Source organism: Erpetoichthys calabaricus, chromosome 2 (genome assembly GCF_900747795.2).
Source record: "Erpetoichthys calabaricus chromosome 2, fErpCal1.3, whole genome shotgun sequence".
NCBI classification, from domain to species: Eukaryota; Metazoa; Chordata; class Cladistia; order Polypteriformes; family Polypteridae; genus Erpetoichthys; species Erpetoichthys calabaricus.
In genome coordinates, this window is record NC_041395.2 from 311732424 (window position 1) to 311752379 (window position 19956).

At 37.2% G+C, this 19956-nt stretch overlaps 1 protein-coding gene across 4 annotated transcripts in view; it reads right to left on the bottom strand.

Moving 5' to 3' along the window:
- The window catches only part of LOC114647259 (beta-TrCP), a 268372-nt gene extending 249202 nt beyond the window's left edge, over nucleotides 1-19170 (bottom strand). For 2 of the 4 annotated variants that reach the window (XR_007934027.1, XM_051922178.1), the window contains exon 1: nucleotides 19007-19170. Coding sequence is in view for 3 of the 4 variants with exons in the window: in XM_051922178.1 (XP_051778138.1) it covers nucleotides 19007-19054 (48 nt within the window). In the remaining variant the exon portion in view is untranslated. The remainder of the gene's footprint in view (nucleotides 1-19006) is intronic. The other 2 variants (XM_028795911.2, XM_051922177.1) reach the window with 1 other exon arrangement.
- Nucleotides 19171-19956: the final 786 nt, after the last annotated feature.

Consider the following 19956-nt stretch of genomic DNA (forward strand, 5'->3'; position numbering starts at 1 on the left):
CATGTTGCTGGTTACTGCCATCATTACATTTAAATATTATCTGTATCTATTCACTATGCATGCGCATACATGCACACACATTAATGCAAAGTTGACCGACTCCTTCACTCACTCATCAACAAAAACATTATTTCCTGTTTAGGTAAAATGCTGAAATTTGGCTGGATGGTACATCTAGGGTGATAGGTATTTACGAAGAAAGGACATTTCGATATATCAATATTTAGGGGCAATAACCCCACTCCCACAATATAAAAACTAAATACCATAAATTTTCTGAAATGCTTTGATGGATTTCATTGAAATGTGGAGATGTTTTAGGAAAAAGAAAATTAGCAGGCACTTTTTTTTTTTTTTTTTAACTGAATATATTTATTAATATTATGCTAACTTCCATGCCCTTCGCTGCACTGACAGTGTGCTTTGTGCAAATGAAGGATGCAGCAGAAATGATTGACCGGTCATTTGAATAGCACCACTGGGTTTAGGCACATCTCAGTAATTAAAATATTTTTTTTTCCCTCATGTGCTCGACACCCAACGATGACCACTTGAAACCCACCAACAGCAACTGGCAACTGGTTGAGCAACACTGACATAGGGTAGTGGCACTTATGGATATCTACTTCCAAGCACTGCTTTGCATATATATTCACATCTGCCGACTTTAAATGGGAACTATATACAACTAATGAGAAACACAGAAAGAAACTGAGTGAATGATATAAACAAGTGAAAACTGTAAACATCCAATAATAATTTATACTCATAAATGTTACATTATTCTTGCTGATTACCCAGTTCAGAAGACTACATTTTCCTGTAAAATTGTGTTTTGCAATGACCACCAACAAACGTAACTGGGGAAAAACAAATATCAAGCCAGATGTGTACACTTTGTGGCTGATCACTTTATCCAAGCCGACTTACAACAACTGATACACAGTTGGTTACATTTGCTTCGTTTTTCAATTTGAAACACAGGCAGATGAAGTAATTTGTTCATGGTCCCACAATATCATTAGCTGTAAATGAAGTCCTAGTTCCAAAGCCTACTCACTACACCACACTGCCTACCAATAATAACCCCTGGGGGGGGGGATAAAAAAAAAATACAACTGTTGTGTAAAGAAAAGTACTTAGTTAAACAGTACTTGTGATACACCCAATTAACCGATGACACTATAACTGTAGCGATTGTCTTACAAAATTCCTAGGCAAAGTAGAATAACACAGCTAGTTATTTTTAAAAACACGCTGACAAGCAGGGCTGAAAATACACATGTAAATCATTTTTTTCATTTTATTTTCATGAGGTTTAGCACACTGAGCACAGGAAAGGTGCTGTATAAATAAAATGTATTATGTTCATCGGAAGTTTTCACTTTTCCAAAAGCAACCTACTAGATATCTTAAATCAGTAGATTACCATGTACGTGGGCTTCAATAATCCAAACAATTCCTGTGCAAAATGTTCTGTGAAACAGATTAATTCACTCTGAACTCGTTCTGCTAAAAAAAAATACTCTGTTTCAGACATACGAGGTGAAGGGAAGAAAACGGAGAACACCTTCACACCACACTATACTTCACAGGTATCAGTCAGGATAACTTACGTGTTGCACTTCTAAGGTGCTCCTTAACAGTAGCGTGAGGCCTCACCAACTTAAGAGGGAACATGGAAAAAGCCCAGAACCATTTTACTTAAGATGTGCTTATTTTTATACTTTTTATATGTTAAAACCAGGATTTTGCTGAGATGTACAGTCTATGCATTTGACAATCTAAAATGCAGTAGAAATTAGGAATGTCATAATACCATAAGTTTAGTATTCAACACCAATAGCAGTGAAATTTCATGGTACTCAATACCTATTCAATACTACAGCAAAAGCAGAGATCCACTTCAACTGGTTTTAATTAAAAGTAACTCAATTAATAAAGTGAACAATATTGTGTCTTTTTCTATAATAGAAATACATACTAATACACTTATTTGCCAGACACCTTAATCCAAAGTGACTTAGAGTATCTGAAACACAAATCGTTACATTTCTTTTGTTTTAGCAATTGGAGCCCAGACAAGTGAAGTAACTTGCTTGTGGTCATACTATGTCAGTAGCAGGATTTGAATCCACAACCTCAGGTTTTGAAATCCACACTGCCACACTTGTAACAGCAGGTCTGAAATACTGGTATACCCATCAAGTAGTTCAACAACTACCATTTAAGAATACTAGTACTGTAATTTATAAATACTAGGGATGCACCGATATGGGAATTTTGGGCCGATACCGATATCCGATAATGTCTATGTACTTATCTGCCGATGCCGATATACATATTTATAAGATACAGAGAAAAATGAGACTTGATCTGTCTGGACAAGAATTACAGACAAAGTGAACATTTATTTGTATAACAATTTTGCACACCACATTCAATCATTAAAAACAAATGATATCTGCCACATTTAGCTGGCTACCTGTTGGTTATATGGGAAACAGTTCTGCAGGTTGTTGCTTTAAATAACACTTTTCTCTTTCTTTTTGATGGAACAAATACAACAAATTCAACAATAATCAAAAAAATGAAAACTGAAAAAAATGGTAAAATGTACAATTACAATGAAATAAGCAATACAACTTAAGAATAACAACTTTTGCAGATTATTTACAATCATTAAAATGGCTTCTGCTCAACCACATTTGACTGGCTATCTGATCCTTTGTTTTACAGTCTGCAGTATTAAATAGTTTACAACATAACATTTTTTCTTTCTTTTTGATGGAATAAATCTAACCAATCTATAATTTTAAAAATCAGAAAAGCGTACAACAGTAAAGAAATAAGTAACTTTTTTTCTGGAGGCTTATCATTCTTTTCTCTTTTTTAAGCATGATGGGGAGGTTTTTCTTAACGAACAAGAGCATCTCTGCCTTGTCACAGGATATTCTGTTTCTCTTTTCATTGATCACATTAGAAGCCAAACTGAATAATCTCTCGCTATCCACGCTACCCCACGCTGGGGCTGACAGGAACTTGCGTGCTACTTTGGCAATGGTAGGAAACCGACTCCAGTTGTTGTTCCAATATTTCAGTGGATTTTCATTCCTCGGGATTGGTGCTTCAGAAAGAAATCCCTGCACCTGCCAAGTAGCATGCATACATATACAGTATTATATTCTGTGTCATCTTTCATATCTAAAAGATAGATCTGCATTTTGGCTTTTACCAGGGCTGTCAGATTAAGATTAGAATCCTTACAATAAAAATAAGTATATGGCATTTGAATTGAATGCATGTCTGTATTGTATTTGCGGTTTTTTGAAACATTTTTTTATTAATATTTTTGCTTTTCACTGTAGATCAGGGGTGCCCACACTTTTTCGGATTGCGAGCTACTTTTAAAATGACCAGATCGAAATGATCTACCTACATTAAAATATATATATATATATATATATATGAGTGTACATTATACATAAAATATATGTTGTCATACCTTGCATAACTGAATAACCCTTATGGCACAATAACAATTCAATACATTTATGTACTACAGTCACTACAGTACTTGGATTTAATAATCTTCATATGGGAAAAGGCTGACTCGCATAAATAAGTACAGCCGAATAATGCAGTCAAGGAGGCAGCACATTTCCTCATTTTTGGGAACTTTTTCTCTGTGAGTAAGTTCCAAAACTGTCCATGAGCCCCAGACTTCGGCTGAATGTGAAAAATGACGGCTGTCCGATTAACGGCGATTTTAGTTCCCTCTCCTTTCTCTTTCTCGGATCACTTTTCGGAAGGAAGTCAGTTTCGTAGTTTTTATGAACAGTTCGAAAGTGCCTTTCCACATTTTCCTTCTTTAGAATAGCAATGATAGATTGACATATTAGACAAACGCACTTCGATTGTGACATTGTGAGTAAAAAATCCTCTTCCAATTCCACATCCAGCCCATACCCTTTTTATTTTTAAATCCCTTCTTTAGTCGATATAAATTGGAAGGCTAACTAGATCACAGCCGGAGTTTTGCAGTAGCTCGCGTGTTTGATCGTGCGTGCGGGATGACTAGTGTGTTAGAAGAAAAGAGATCTCAGACTGGCCGCCCTGTATGTCAATCAAGTGGCAAATGCCATAGGGAGGATATATGATAGACTAACGTTTAAAAAAATTTTTTTTTGAATGCAACGCGATCTACCGGTCGATCGCGATCGACGCATTGGGCATGATCATGATCTGCTTACAAGTTGCTCATTATTGCTTAAGAGACTCAGTTGAAAACAGTGTCTTCCATGAATGTGATTGGCTGTCCCACAAAAAGCAACGCATAGAGAAATAAGACACAAACCGCACTGGCACTTTCTAAAGACAATATTCAAAAGAAAAACAAACAAGTGATTGCTCAAACAAAGTAAATGCAGTCATTTTTTTCTTTTTTTCCTAGAGGCCAGAGGACCTTATATCCCTTTGTCTATTTTTTACAGTAAATAAACTGAAGCATTGTGACCCTTTAAGTGTTTTACAAATGAAACAAGTGTATTAAATGTTACACAAAATACTTAATTGATTATAATACTTTGTTGAGGTCTTTTATTAGCAGACAGCATTTTTCAAAGTAACAAAAAAATGTAAAACGAGTTTGTTTATTTATGAAACTATTTAGTTAACACGCACCGAACAAAAATATGAAGCAAAGAAGCATAGGCTATAGTTGGCTCAGTCGCTTGATGAAAACTAGCAATCTTTAAAATGGTTGTGTTTAACACAGAAGATGCCGACCGTTTAACTAATGACTAATAACAATATGGATTAACAATTTAGAAATACGCATAGACTGATCGTAAAAAGTTACGTGCAAAAACAGATCTGTAAAATCCCACAAAAGTGTCCAGCACGTCTTAAGTAACATGAAGCCAAAGTTAGTGCGAGGTAAAACCAACAACCGCTCTTTTTACATTTGATTGCAGTTTTTCTTTCTTGCCTTCCAAGATTTTGTATACATTCGAATTATGTTAGAATAGTGATATTATATCCGACAGCCCATGTTATTTACTTAAAACAATGTTGTAAAGATCTCCACAGAGCTTTTTTTTTAACTCACCTCTGTTGTCATCTGGCTGTTTTCCCGAGGCATCAATGTGCTCTCTTCAAGAATTTCATTGTACATTTCGAAGAGCGTGCAAGCCACTTCGTCATTTCTCTTGGCCCTTTTCTGTTGTGGACCATCTATCTGTGATTCAGTAGTCTGCATTTCGTTCGATGCAAGTTCCACCTGAGCTTGCAACATTTTGAAATCCAGTGATTTTACATCTGCATCGAAATAGCGGTCTTTGTATCTCGGGTCTACAATAGTGGCAACACAGTACATGGATTCTTTGTAAATTTCAATGAAACGATGTTTACAGCCTCCAAGAGAGCGCTTTTACTGGTTTTGACTCCGAATTCAGTATGAGCACTTTTAGTCAACAGTCGTTTTAAGGCATTAATTGAGGGAATAACGTTAGAAGCCAAGGCTTCAGACTGGCAAATTTCTTTTGTCAGTTGTTCAAATGGAGCAAGGAGTGTGATTATGTTCTCGATCAAACCCCACTGATTAGGCGTTAGAGTTGCAGGTAACTCAAAATCGGAGGCATAAGCCCCAAGGGCTCTTTTCAGCTCCAGCAAGCTTTACAGCATATAGAATGTGCTGTTCCATCTAGTTGAAACATCTTGCTGAAGCATTTTCGGCTGCATACCAAGTTCAGTTTGTATAGTTTTGAGACGCGAGTTGGCTAATTGTGAATGCTTAAAGTGACCGACTATTTTTCTGCCGATCGCTATATTATCAGAGACACTGCGCTGGGATAGTACGCCATCGTTCACGGCAAGCTGTAAAGTATGAGCCATACATGGCAAACTTGGGTTCCCGCATTCCTCCATAGCCTTTGCAATGTTGCGTGCATATACATGGGTATTTTCCATGTTTCAAACATTCTTTTAAACGCTACAGAGAGTGCAGCAACCGTGTGTGATCCAGAGCATTCTTGGGCGTGCAAGATTGCTTTCTGCAATTCAAACTTGCGGTCGATCCACTGAGCAGTTAAACTAAGCATACTAATAGCACTCATATCAGATGTCCATATATCAGTGTTAAAGCTTATGGCTGTGACATCTTCAGGAGTGTGTGCACATGACTTTCCACAATCTTATGCAACTCTGGAAGCGCTATGTCCGAAAAATAACGGCGACTGGGTATCTGGTAACGGGGCTCGAGATACTCAAGCAGCCTTCGAAATCCTGCATCTTCTACAACAGAAAATGGCTGATCGTCCAGAGCAATAAATTCCATCACCTTTGCAGTAATTGTTTGAGCTTTAGGGTTATCTTTATCAAATTTCTTTGATTTTTCAAGTAACTGAACAACACGTTGAGCAACTGCAGTTTTGATTTTGTGCGCGGTGGCACAGGATTCTCCTCTTTTGCTCTAAGGAATTCCGTATATTTGTCGGGATGGCGTGTCTTCAAGTGTGTAATTAAGTTGGTGGTATTGAAATTTCGCACTTTGGTCCCTCCGCGCAAAACATTAGTCGAACAAGTGTTGCAAATGGCATATTTTATGTCACTCTCACTCACTTTGAAAAACTTCCACACCGCAGACATTTTCGCACAGTAGCCCAGCGTCGCCTAAACGTCCGGCACATCCGGAACACAGTGAATGCGTCATCAATATCGGTTCGAATTATCGGTCCAATTTAGTCATCGGTCCGATGCCGATAAAATTATTTTAACCCATTATCTGCCGATACAAATATAAATCTGATATTATCTGCATCCCTAATAAATACCAAAATAAATACAATGCAGGAATTGAATTTTAATTTGTGATGGACATTGGGTGCTCCAAAGTGTAACAACAAATAAAATAAAAAATTTTATACTCGAGGGATTTCAGCATAGGGTTTATAAAATATTCTATTACCATGGACTACCTGATTTATCTTACCATGTGCATATTCCAAGTGTATTCTCTGACTAAACATAATTCAAATATTATATCTGTACTGTTGAATTAGTAAACTTTAAGATAATTCAGGATATTTTAAATTTAAACAAAAAATTTAAATCCAATTTTGTAACAACACGCCTTTAAAATGTGGTTTATCAGAGAAATGCTCTCTTAGGTTTGTAACATTTGATAGACAGACAGACACACAGAGAGAGAGAGAGAGAGAGAGAGAGAGAGAGAGAGAGAGAGAGAGAGAGAGAGAGAGAGAGAGAGAGAGAGAGAGAGAGAGAGAGAGAGAGAGAGAGAGAGAGAGAGAGAGAGAGAGAGAGAGAGAGAGAGAGAGAGAGAGAGAGAGAGAGAGAGAGAGAGAGAGATAGATAGATAGATAGATAGATAGATAGATAGATAGATAGATAGATAGATAGATAGATAGATAGATAGATAGATAGATAGATAGATAGATAGATAGATACTTTATTAATCCCCAAGGGGAAATTCACATTTATGTTTGCATCATTGGCTGGATAAAAACATACTAAAAGGGTAAATGATTAATCAATTCTCAAAATTTCACAAAATCCTGCTGCTTTCATTTTCTAAATCAGCCTTTTCTCTCCATTATAAAAAAAAATCTTGAGGAGGGAGACTAGGGAGACGAGATGTGATCTTCTCGAAAGACAATTTGAAGTCCTGCGAGAGACACTTTAACTTGCTCCTAGCTCTTAAAACAACGACAAGCAAAACACACAGCTCCCCAGCAGCAGAAAGTCAGCAGATGATCCGAATGCTTCTCCTTGAATGTGTTCAGCCACCCTAACCCCCCCCCAAAAACGCGAGCAGCAGAGCTGCGAAGTGGCAAAAGGACAGCTGCCGTACAGGCTTTGAAATGATCGGGCAGAGAGACAAGCAGAACAGGCAGCTCGCCAGCAGCAGAAAGCCAGCAGATGATCTGACAGCATCTCCTTCATGTGCATTCAGCCACACCCCCTTCACAACGTGAGCAGCATTATACGTCCTGCGAGAAGAGATTTAACCATGCCCGGGGCAGAAAATAAAGAACAAGTATTGTTTTTACAATGTCACACGAGACAAGGCAGTGAGACATCATTTAAAACAAGTCCACGGACATCTAACCTAACAGTTGTTGGATTGCTTTTGGCAGACACACTTTGTGCTCCCAACTCTTAAAACAACGACAAGTGACAAGCAAAACACGCAGCTCGCCAGCAGCAGAAAGCTTGCAGATGATCCGACCGCTTCTCCTTAGCGTGCATTCTGTAGACGTGTTCAATACAATCAGAGAATTCATGCAAAGCCTCCATTTCTTTCTAGGGTCTGTAAAGGACAGGGTATTAAACAGTGATTCATCACATCTTCATTTTGTCTCCTCTTACAGATTTGTGACACTGTATGTTGAACAATTAAAACTCACATCAGACCAGTCACATCACGGAGCACTCAAAGCAGGAATTTATGAACTAACACCATTAATGGGATAAAGGGGGTAATAAGAAAAGCACGTATGTGTGTTTTGGCATTTCTCTGTAAATAATAAGCATGATTCTTGTGAATTTCCCCTTGGGATTAATAATCTATCTGATTCCTGCGGTCACACTCTGTGGTGCTGTCTCTTCACCTCTATGAGGCATTTTATATATTGTTTGTATTAATATTTTTCTCAGTTTTACTGTACCTTCTGGTGTAACTGGTCTACTAACAGGCATGCAGCAGTGCAGAACAGACTTTGATTCAGGAATACTGGTATCAACTTGTACTGAACAGCTGTGTGTTGCTGTGCTACAAGCTCTGGATCAACTGCGTAAACTGCATTGGATTTAAAAAAAAAAAAAAAACATCATACTGAATCAGCCTGACCTATTATGATTTATTTTCAATTTAATGACTAGAGAAAATACCTAAAAATAACTTTATAAAGTAGGCCTATATTTATATAGGATGTTACCAATGTTCAATTTTGTTAACCACTGATAAGTAGTTTTCATTCAGATCCGTAACATAGCAGTTAAAGTGTTACAAGTTGCCAGGCCTGGCATAAAAATCTGACAAAGGGTAAAATACAACTCTGCCGGAAATAAACCCAGCAAGTGTATTTAAGAGACTAGTCTATCACATTTACTTTGCTTATAAACTGACCCATTATTTTACTCCAGTACACTCACAAGTGATGTTAGTGGAAACTAACAAGTGCATTCAGACAACAATTTTATGTAATATATCTGAAAAAATACTGTGGCTCTAAACTTTGTCCCAACACTAGTTACCAGCTGAATTTCTTAAGTTAACTAGCTTAACTAAAAGAACTACTGTTGGAAAGCTAAGTAAATGTAGTTGGTTAATTTATAGCACTGTTGTCTTGTCCTGTGTTAGGCTTCCATTGTGCTTCCTGTTAAGGTGTTCATGAAATGTGTCTTATCGTTGTGGAACACAACGAACAACAAACATCACTTTTTAAGATTTTTCGGGTGAAATACTACAAAGAGGAGAATTTGCTTAATATTTGCACAATGTGGTGCAGCTGCCGCCATGGTTAGCCTATTCAGAATCAGAGCACAGAGTCACAACATGCAAACGAGCAGTTGATTAAGAAAATAGAATTCAACTAAAATTAAGTCAATTACATCAATAAACCACGGAAGCCGTAGTCTTTTTTTAATTTAAGCGACATTGAACTTTACATTTTTCTTAAATCTTCAAAGAAAAAAAATCCTATGACAAATATAATAGCTCATTAATCTCCACCATTCTGAAAGGGAGAAAGTACAAGTGAAACATGTTGTAAAACATACATATCCAATTTTCATTATTACAACAGGAATATAGTTAATAGTCAAATAAATAAGCTCAGTATGTCTCGAAATTAAATGTTAGAATCTGAACCAATTTTTGCTGCAACACATGCCTGAGAAAGGGGCCTGAGCTGCCTCGAAAACTTGCATCTTGTAATCTTTTTAGTTATCCAATAAAAGATGTCATTTTGCTTGACTTCCAATTGCATGTTTTTGTTATAGATTGATACCTTTTTTATCAAGATACTATTGAATTGATTTAAAAAAAATAATCAAGTCATTTACTAGTGTGTATAATGGTTATTACTGCTTAAAATTAATGATTTTTAATTTATTAGTCACATATGGGACTCTGCAAGGTTCCATTTTTAGCAGTAATTCCTTCAGTGTCCTGATGGTAAACTACCTTATCTTATTCTTAATTATTCAGGTGTTAATGCTAAATGGTTATCAGAGAAACCTTTCTAACAGCATCTTTACAATTTATACCAGTTATCCTGTTTATTTGTGTAACAAGGTACTGGTATACCTAAAGTTCAGTTCAGAGTTTAAAAATGGGCAAAATGAAACATGTCAGTGTATTTTTTTTTCTTCCAAAATGAAAGCTACACCATGTGACAAATTGCAAAGAAACTGAAAAAGAGGGCAAACTGGGTTTAACCAGGACAGAAAAAGCAAGGGGAAGGCCCAGATAGACAAGTACGGAAGAGGATAAGGACGTCAGATAGTGTAGTTTGAGAAACAAATGCTTTACAGGCCCCCGGATGTCTTCTTCAATAAATATACAACAAATAAGTGTATCGTCTGAACCAGAGAAAAGACCACTCTGGTATGCCAAGCATGACACACTTCTCCAGTCATCTTCTGTCCGATCCTTTTCCTTTTATTTGCCAATTTCACATATGGTTTTACTTATTATATACTTAAAAATCAAATATCTAAGCCTGAATTCATGTTCTATATGTCAATATGAATTTTAAACAGGATCTAGATTTCACAAACACAGAAGAGAAAAATTGGGAAATTTTTAAGTTAGAATACATTAAAATGAATCAACACTTTCTGATTTACTAAACTAAAAAAAATATACAGTATACTGGGGTTTATAAGGGAAAGGTTATTCTAGAAGAGCAAATAACTATAATTAAGTTTAACAATAACTACAGGCAAGTGTCACCAACAAAAGAAATGTATTACATACAGTGCATCCAGAAAGTATTCACAGTGTATCACTTTTTCTATTTTTTGTTATGTTACAGCCTTATTCCAAAATGGATTAAATTCATTTTTTTCCTCAGAATTCTGCACACAACACCCCATAATGACAACGTGAATAAAGTTTACTTGAGGTTTTTGCAACTTTATTAAAAATAAAAAAAAACTGAGAAATCACATGTACATAAGTATTCACAGCCTTTGCTCAATACTTTGTCGATGCACCTTTGGCAGCAATTACAGCCTCAAGTCTTGTTGAATATGATGCCACAAGCTTGGCACACCTATCCTTGGCCAGTTTCGTCCATTCCTCTTTGCAGCACCTCTCAAGCTCCATCAGGTTGGATGGGAAGCGTCGGTGCACAGCCATTTTAAGATCTCTCCAGAGATGTTCAATCAGATTCAAGTCTGGGCTCTGGCTGGGCCACTCAAGGACATTCACAGAGTTGTCCTGAAGCCACTCCTTTGATATCTTGGCTGTGTGCTTAGGGTCGTTATCCTGCTGAAAGATGAACCATTGCCCCAGTCTGAGGTCAAGAGCACTCTAGAGCAGGTTTTCATCCAGGATGTCTCTGTACATTGCTGCAGTCATCATTCCCTTTATCCTGACTAGTCTCCCAGTTCCTGCCGCTGAAAAACATCCCCACAGCATGATGCTGCCACCACCATGCTTCACTGTAGGGATGGTGCCAGGTTGCCTCCAAACGTGACGCCTGCCATTCACACCAAAGAGTTCAATCTTTGCCTCATCAGACCAGAGAATTTCCTTTCTCATGGTCTGAGAGTCCTTCAAGTGCCCTTTGACAAACTCCAGGCGGGCTGCCTTGTGCCTTTTACTAAGGAGTGGCTTCCGTCTGGCCACTCTACCATACAGGCCTGATTGGTGGATTGCTGCAGAGATGGTTGTCCTTCTGGAAGGTTCTCCTCTCTCCACAGAGGACCTCTGGAGCTCTGACAGAGTGACCATCGGGTTTTTGGTCACCTCCCTGAGTAAGGCCCTTCTCCCCCGATCGCTCAGTTTAGATGGCCGGCCAGCTCTAGGAAGAGTCCTGGTGGTTTCAAACTTCTTCCATTTACGGATGAAGGAGGCCACTGTGCTCATTGGGACCTTTAAAGCAGCAGAAATTTTTCCATAACCTTCCCCCAGATTTGTGCCTCGAGACAATCCTGTCTCGGAGGTCTACAGACAATTCCTTTGACTTCATGCTTGGTTTGTGCTCTGACATGAACTGTCAACTGTGGGACCTTATACAGACAGGTGTGTGCCTTTCCAAATCATGTCCAGTCAACTGAATTTACCACAGGTGGACTCCAATTAAGCTGCAGAAACATCTCAAGGATGATCAGGGGAAACAGGATGCACCTCAGCTCAATCTCGAGCTTCACGGCAAAGGCTGTGAATACTTATGTACATGTGCTTTCTCAATTTTTAATAAATTTGCAAAAACCTCAAGGAAACTTTTTTCACGTTGTCATTATGGGGTGTTGTGTGTAGAAGTCTGAGGAAAAAAAAATGAATTTAATCCATTTTGGAATAAGGCTGTAACATAACAAAATGTGGAAAAAGTGATGCGCTGTGAATACTTCCGGATGCACTGTATATGCAATACCTCACAATTCTTTTATGGTGATTTGACATAATCAACATAAATTCATCTGCTGGTGCAGCATACGTCGAAGCATCACATTTTTACCATCTTTCAAGAGATCAACACAGCAGCACCTAGTTCATCTACAGGATCTTTTACACGAAGAACGTGGACTTCTAAAGTATAGGAGTACTTTAAGCAAAAGCCAAATAATTCTGTGCTCTGTATACTCTGTAAATGTGAAATGGTGTACCAGAGCAGCACAATAAGTATGCAGGAGCATACTGTATAAGACGAAAGCATTCCGGAGTTTTCTATGAAGACGCTGCCAAGACAGCACTATAAGTTTTAATTACTTTTGTTAGTTCTGATTGGTAAATCGCTGCATTCCACAGTCATTAATTCTCCTGAGTGCTGAATTTGATAAAGTACCAGTCACCCAGAAACAATGCAGTAGACTTTGTTTTTTTTGGACTAAGCTTATAATTAGTTGAGAAAAAAAAAAAATGATCTAAAAGTAATGTACAGTGTGACAGAGATAGCTTATAATAAACAGGATAACATACTGTTAGCTATTGATTATCATGAGGTTTATGATGTTACTTTACTCTCACTTAGTTTTTTTTTTTGCCCAAGTTTTTGTTATATAATCTGAAGTGTTACTTAAATTGATTAGATGTGTTTAAGAGCTACTTAAACTGATCACTGCAGTAATTGTGGACTGCTAAACAGATTTTATGTTTGTGTTTACTAAAATCTGATTCAAACAAACTCCATGGTTACTTGATCTTGCATTTTTGCACTTATGCTGTAATGCTAAGACCACCTGCGGCCTCAGGTATAAACAGTGTACAACAAAAATGTTGTGTACAACTATTTCTTCGCACACTTAAGAGGTGTATAAAAACTAAACTTGGCATAAAGCCACTCAAATTTTCATGGAAGCTCCCAACCTTGCATACGTAGTTTATGGTTAGTTTTGCAAACTGGCGGCACCAAGCATCAAAGCAGTGTTACTGTTTCTGTGTCATTTACCCTTCTTTTTCATACTAGACTCAATGACACGGGATTTATCAAATACACCAAAATTAATTGCAAATTGTTTACAAATTTAATTCACTGGATTTTAACCATTCTGTAACAATAAGAGGCATTTAGACTTAGTAAAATATCCAGAGGTGCTTGTAAAAAGTTGTATTGCACTGAACATGTCTTAGAAAAGGAATAAATAGTAAATATTTTTTGTAAACCAACTACACTTTCTGTTAATGTTAACAATCTCTGTCCACTGACAAGTTACTTTTTAAACAACTTTACCATCATTAAACTGCATAATATTTAAACTAATAAATAATAACAATAAAATAAATAATAGTGCAACTACCAGTAATAATACGATTACTTCAAGCCCAGGTGCATTACACAGTATTCACCAAGTAAAAATAAAACAAAACAAGTGCAACTTGGTGATGACATCTTTACCAACAGAACCATCACTAAGGCAAATTGCATTAATATAGACCTTGCTTCAAGCTAAGCTATATACTGTACATAAAAAAATAAAACTGCAACTTGCATTTATAATGCATTTGTGGTATAGCCCTACGGAAATGCATTAGGGCCACGGTGAAGAAGAAAAAACAAACTATATGTCGAGAATAAAGTCGACATGTTGACTTTATTCTCTACATTTCCACTTTATTCTCATAGTTTATTTTGTCATTAAAGTAGAATGTTGTAAAATAAACTTCATCCTAAAATCAATGTTTAATTTACTAGATTTTCTCAAACCCCGTCATAACTATTGTAGCACATTAAATGTTTTGTGTTGTGTTCTCCGACCCAGTTGTTAATTGCTACGCACTTCTTAAACTGACTTCCTCTGCACTAAGAGGGGGCGTAAGCAGCTATCGCCGCACAGAATACATTCACTTCATGATATTCCTGCTCTCTGAAAATGTAGAATGCGAATATAAATACTTGATATCATTTTCAGGAAGAAATGCATTAAAGCAGGTATTAAACATGCATGGTAGTGCTGCTCCCTCGCAGTAAGGGGTCCCCAGGTGTACGTTCGGTGTAGAGAACTTTATGGCAGGTGTGACGAGGCTCCAAAAAAACTGGATGTATGAATGGGTATGGAACAGGTTTAACTTAAATATTGTGTAAATGTTGGGTTCGTGATCTGGTGATCGGTGACGCGAACACAGAATTCAATGGATGTTCTTCTGAGCAGACTTTCTTTATTGCATGCGTGCTGTCTCTGTCTGACGTAACAAACCCCCAGTTCCTATCCTTCCTTTTCTTTCTCTACATAACCAATCACCACACGATAAACATCTTTGTGAAATTAAAACTAGTTATAAACTTAGACCATGGAGTGTTCAGAAATTTAAAAAAATCTTTGTTATACATGTTTAATTATGCAACCATTCAGGGTTGTGCCCATCCCAGCAAGCATTGTGTGAGAGGCAGGAGCAAATCCTGAACGTGGCGCCAGCACATCGCAGGGTGAATTCGAGCAATACATACACTAGCAGGGTCAATATAATGTAACAAAACCCCACATCCTATATGACTTTGAAAGGAAACTGAAGCAAGCCAAGTAAACCCACCAGAAAAACATGCAAATTCAAGGCAGGGAACACCCAGGACCCCCATGCTGGGAGGCAGCAGTACAACCTCCACGCCACCATGCCCCAACATGATTAATACATGCTTTAATGCATTTCATCATGAAAATGATATCAAGTATTTATCTTAGCATTCTAAAAGTTCAGAAAACAGGAATATCTTGAAATTAATGTATTCTGTGTGCTGCCTGCGTCTCCTCTTAGTGCAAGAGGAAGTCAGTTTAAGAAGCACATAGCAATTAACATGGCTCCGGGAACACTTAACACAAAGCATTTAATGTGCTACATAACTTATGACAGGGTTTGAGAAAATCTAGTAAATTAAATATTCACTTTAAGATGAAGTGTAGTTTACGATGTTCTACTTTTAATGATAAATTACAATAATAAAGTCAACATGTCGACTTTATTCTTGTCATAAGCGTCGAAATTTAAGTGGAAATGTCAAGAATAAAGTCAACATGTCGTCACACTATTACACAGTACCCAGGTACATTACACAGTACTGAAAAAAAATAAAACAAGTACAACTTGGCTTGCAGTATTATCCAGTAGTATAGAAACAGTATTCACACATTTTTGAACATAATGGTCCACATCCAACCTTTTAAACCCAAACTATCTCCAGACAACAGACACAGCTCCTTTTTTCTGCAAAAGTTCTTCTGTGTCATCATGTTCAACTTCATTGTCTGATACAGCTTCAGCTTCAGTTTCAGAATGTTTTCTGTCCATTTTCACCATTCAATACCTCCACTGAAGCATGTACTCCACTGTATGTGTGTTTAGCAGTACAGCAGTGAAAAAGGTCCCTCCTTAAACAGTTTCCCACTGCGCCATGTTCTGAACATTGTTTAGGCTATTTAAACCGGTGTGGCGGTATAAGAAAAATCCATATCATAACAAAAATAAAAAACGTTTTTTGGTATGAACTGGTATGCCGCCCAGCACTAATCTACAGTATTATAAGGATGTAAAAGAATGAGCATAATCAAGTTTAACTATAACTAAAGCCAAGTGTTATCAACAAAAGAAAGTTAATATTAGATTTATGTAGTATCTCACCTAATGATTACTACAGAAAAAAAAAAATCACAACTGAATCGTTAGTAACTCTAGGTTTATCTGGAAAATAAAAATTATTAGACTTGCAATTAGACTCTGTATACTTTTCCAGACACTTTAAACAGTTTTGATAAATTGCCAGTGCTGAATGCGTGACAGCAACATATAATTCTGAACTTACGAAATAAAGGGCTCTGCTCAACTGTATCAGAGGCAGTGCTTAAGGCAAGAAACATTGTAACTGCAGAAGTGCCTGAATCAGTAGATACTAATATTTCATTGACAAAATATCTGTTGACTCTAGAGTTAAGTTTTAACAGTTACTATACATAGTTCCTTTTTACACCATTAAACTCTCTAAACCAGGGCAGGCAAAGGTAGAAGAATTAGTAATTCAATGAATTATGCACTAAACCATTTATTTAAGACACCACTTTCGTTAAATCAGAATCATGTTTACCCATCTGTACTTAATGTACAAGAATTTAACTGGGCAGTTTTGGAGCTGGTTATAACGTATACAAATAACAAATAAAAAGTTATACAACATACATTATAAATAGATGCAGAGTAGTACAATTATACATGAGAAATGCAAATAAGGTCCAATTGAAAGTGGGTGCATGTATAGTGTGTAGGCATACACATAAATGAACATAAACTGTACAAGCACACTATCATACAGTATATGAAAGAGTTCATTAAATAAGAATGGAAGATGGGCTAAATTACTGCTTAGCTATTACTATGACTCTGGGAAATAAACTGTTTAGGTGTGTATTAGTTTTAGTTTTAATTGACCAGAAGTGTTCACCAGTGGCGACTTCTTGAACAAGTGATGACCTGGGTGTGGGAAGTCTATGGTGATCCTTTTGACATGGTTTGTGACATTAGATGCGTACAGGTCTGCAACAGATGGAAAAGCACAACCAGTTATTTTCTCAGCAGACCTCACAACAAGCTGTAATTTATTTTTAGAGTGGACTGTTGCTGAACCAAACCAGGCAACAATGGAGAATGTGATCACGCTTTCAATTGTGGCTGTAAAATTGAACTAGGATGGGGTGGGAAATAATTTTTTCAGTTGGTATAAAAAGTACATCCACTGCTGAACCTTATTAGTGATAGAATTAGTGTTAATGCCCCAGATGAGTGTTTGTGTTAGTTTTGCACAAAAATTTGAAGGATTCCAACTATACTGACTGAAGAATCATTCATTGCTAGTGGGAGAGATTGTAACTGCAGTTTGCAAAAGTAAATTACCATTACCACTGTCTGGGTGGTACTGAGTATCAGAATGAAATAAGTGAGACGGCAGCCCTCCAATTTTCAAATTTCCCCATTGCAGGGGAGGTTTGGCCTAGCTCAAAGTCACATCATACCTCAATCACCATTAAATCAAATGTTTACCAAAAAAAAAAACACACTCAAAAGAGGCTTCCACCAGTGATAACGCTGTCAAATGAGTTTGCCAAACAGAGAAAAGTTTTTCAGTTTCCGTGTGAGGTCATAAACAAGCCCACGCCAGTGTGTGGGACTGGGGCTCATTCAATCCACCTCACTCATTTTAATGTGTGACAACAAAGATGTTCATCAAAATTAACATTAGTCAAACTCTACACTTCAACTGCCTTCTCCAACTCTTTATTCTAGACTGTTGGTACCCTTCATGAAATGTATTTTAAGGCCTCCACCTTGAATTAAATTTCCAAGAGTACTTCTACTTTCTCACTATTTAAATACATGTTTAAGAGAATTTTTAAGTTTACAGAGTGACCATAAAGGAAGTCAGTTCACCAGAATATGTGGAAAAAGTGTACTTGTTTTAAGTATCATAAAAAACAGCGGGGCCCAAGTTATTCAGTCACTCACTGGGTAAGATATTTTGCATAATTTTGGCAAAATCAAAAACAACCATTTGTCGAAGTTCTTTAGCTGGTAAAAGTATACAGTGCGTCTGTTGGCACAGCACTTCCGCAAGACAGCTACACAAACCAAATATACTGCGAAATTTGAAATTGACATTTCAATCACTACGTCATACCATAGTCATCATATGTAAACAATCAAGTCCAAGGCAGTTACCTACCTCACTCTATGGAAGTCACTCACCATACGGCTGTCACGAACACAGATATAAAGCATCACAATGCACGATCTTATCTTTCTGATGCAATTTGTCTAAATATCAATTAAGACTTTAGTTGGTGTCTGCCTTCAGCTTTACAGACAGCAGTATGTTAACTTCTGTCCTAACGAAGACTGCCAATTTTTCACTCTACTCTTTCTAAACACTGAAACGATGGATTCATCAAGGCAACAACAAATAAATTGTGAAAAACAGTTGGCATCTAAATTCAACGCAGGCCTTACCTCTCACTGAGACGAATTCGAAAGATGCTGCGCCGTACCCACTACTGAAAACGCCCTCTTATTATGTGACGCACGTCGTAGTGCACACTAACCTTTCAAACACATGACAGTCCTCTAATTATACAAAGACACTTCAAAATCTGCTTATTTATTATTATTTTGCATTTTCTATCCTTGTAATCATCCAAGATGGCGGCGCTGACTCCGTCCGTGTCCTGACGCCAGTCTGATTCTCTCCATCCCATTCAAGCAAACACTCCTTTTCTTCCAAAAGGAGATTAAATATAAATAAATATAAACAAATATATACAAATTCCACTTTAGTCTCACCATAAATTTAAGCGCCTTCTCCTGTAAAACCGACTCTGAATCCATCATCAACGTATCCAGGACTACCTTGCAGCTTTCAGTCCCGGGACCTGATCTTTTCCCCACTGCAGACACACAGAAGTACACATACGCGCGCCCCCTCCGCTCCGTAGCCTAGGCTATTCTTGGAAATTGTGGGATTTGTAGTTTGCGTTTCACCATATATCCTGACTGTTATCAAGGGTTTAGAACTACATATCCCATCCTCCTCTCTGTTTACGGATCTGTGCGTAACTATGCTTGCTGGGATTGCAGTGATTTCTGTCTTTGAAGAGGCTGAGATTGCGATACATGGGACTACAAATAGCTGTGTGTGTCTGGGTACGTTTTTCTGTTTGTAGTTTTAAAAGGTTTGTTAGGAAACGGTGATTATATAGACTGAAACATTACGGTGTTCATGTATTGATGTTTTTTAAATGCTGAGTATTGGTTTCAGGGCAGACTTCCATTGTGACCTCGCTACTACTGTGCATATATTTCAAACTATTCTTTCTACATGTGATGCATTTCAGAAAATTAAAAGTGTCTAATTAAATACAAATTCCTAGTGTAAAATTACTGGAGTTAAAATGCTGCCAGGCATCTTTTTCACAACAATAGAATATCATAATTATGAGCTAGTATATCTTTCTTATGACATAACGTCCTTGCTTAATGTTAAGCAGAAACATGTTATGATATGTATGTCGTAATTTTGGGGAAAAATGTCTTATTTTGGAATTCATGTTCGGCTATTTTCTATAACTAGAAAGACATTGCGATGGCTGTAGTGAAAGACAGACACGTAAGCAACTTAAATTGGCACAACGCAACGATAGCAAACAATGCAAGTGTAATATGTTCCAAAGAAGGCAGGCACCTCTTCATATGATAACTGCACACAAGTAGCAATTATGTCTCACTTCATAAAG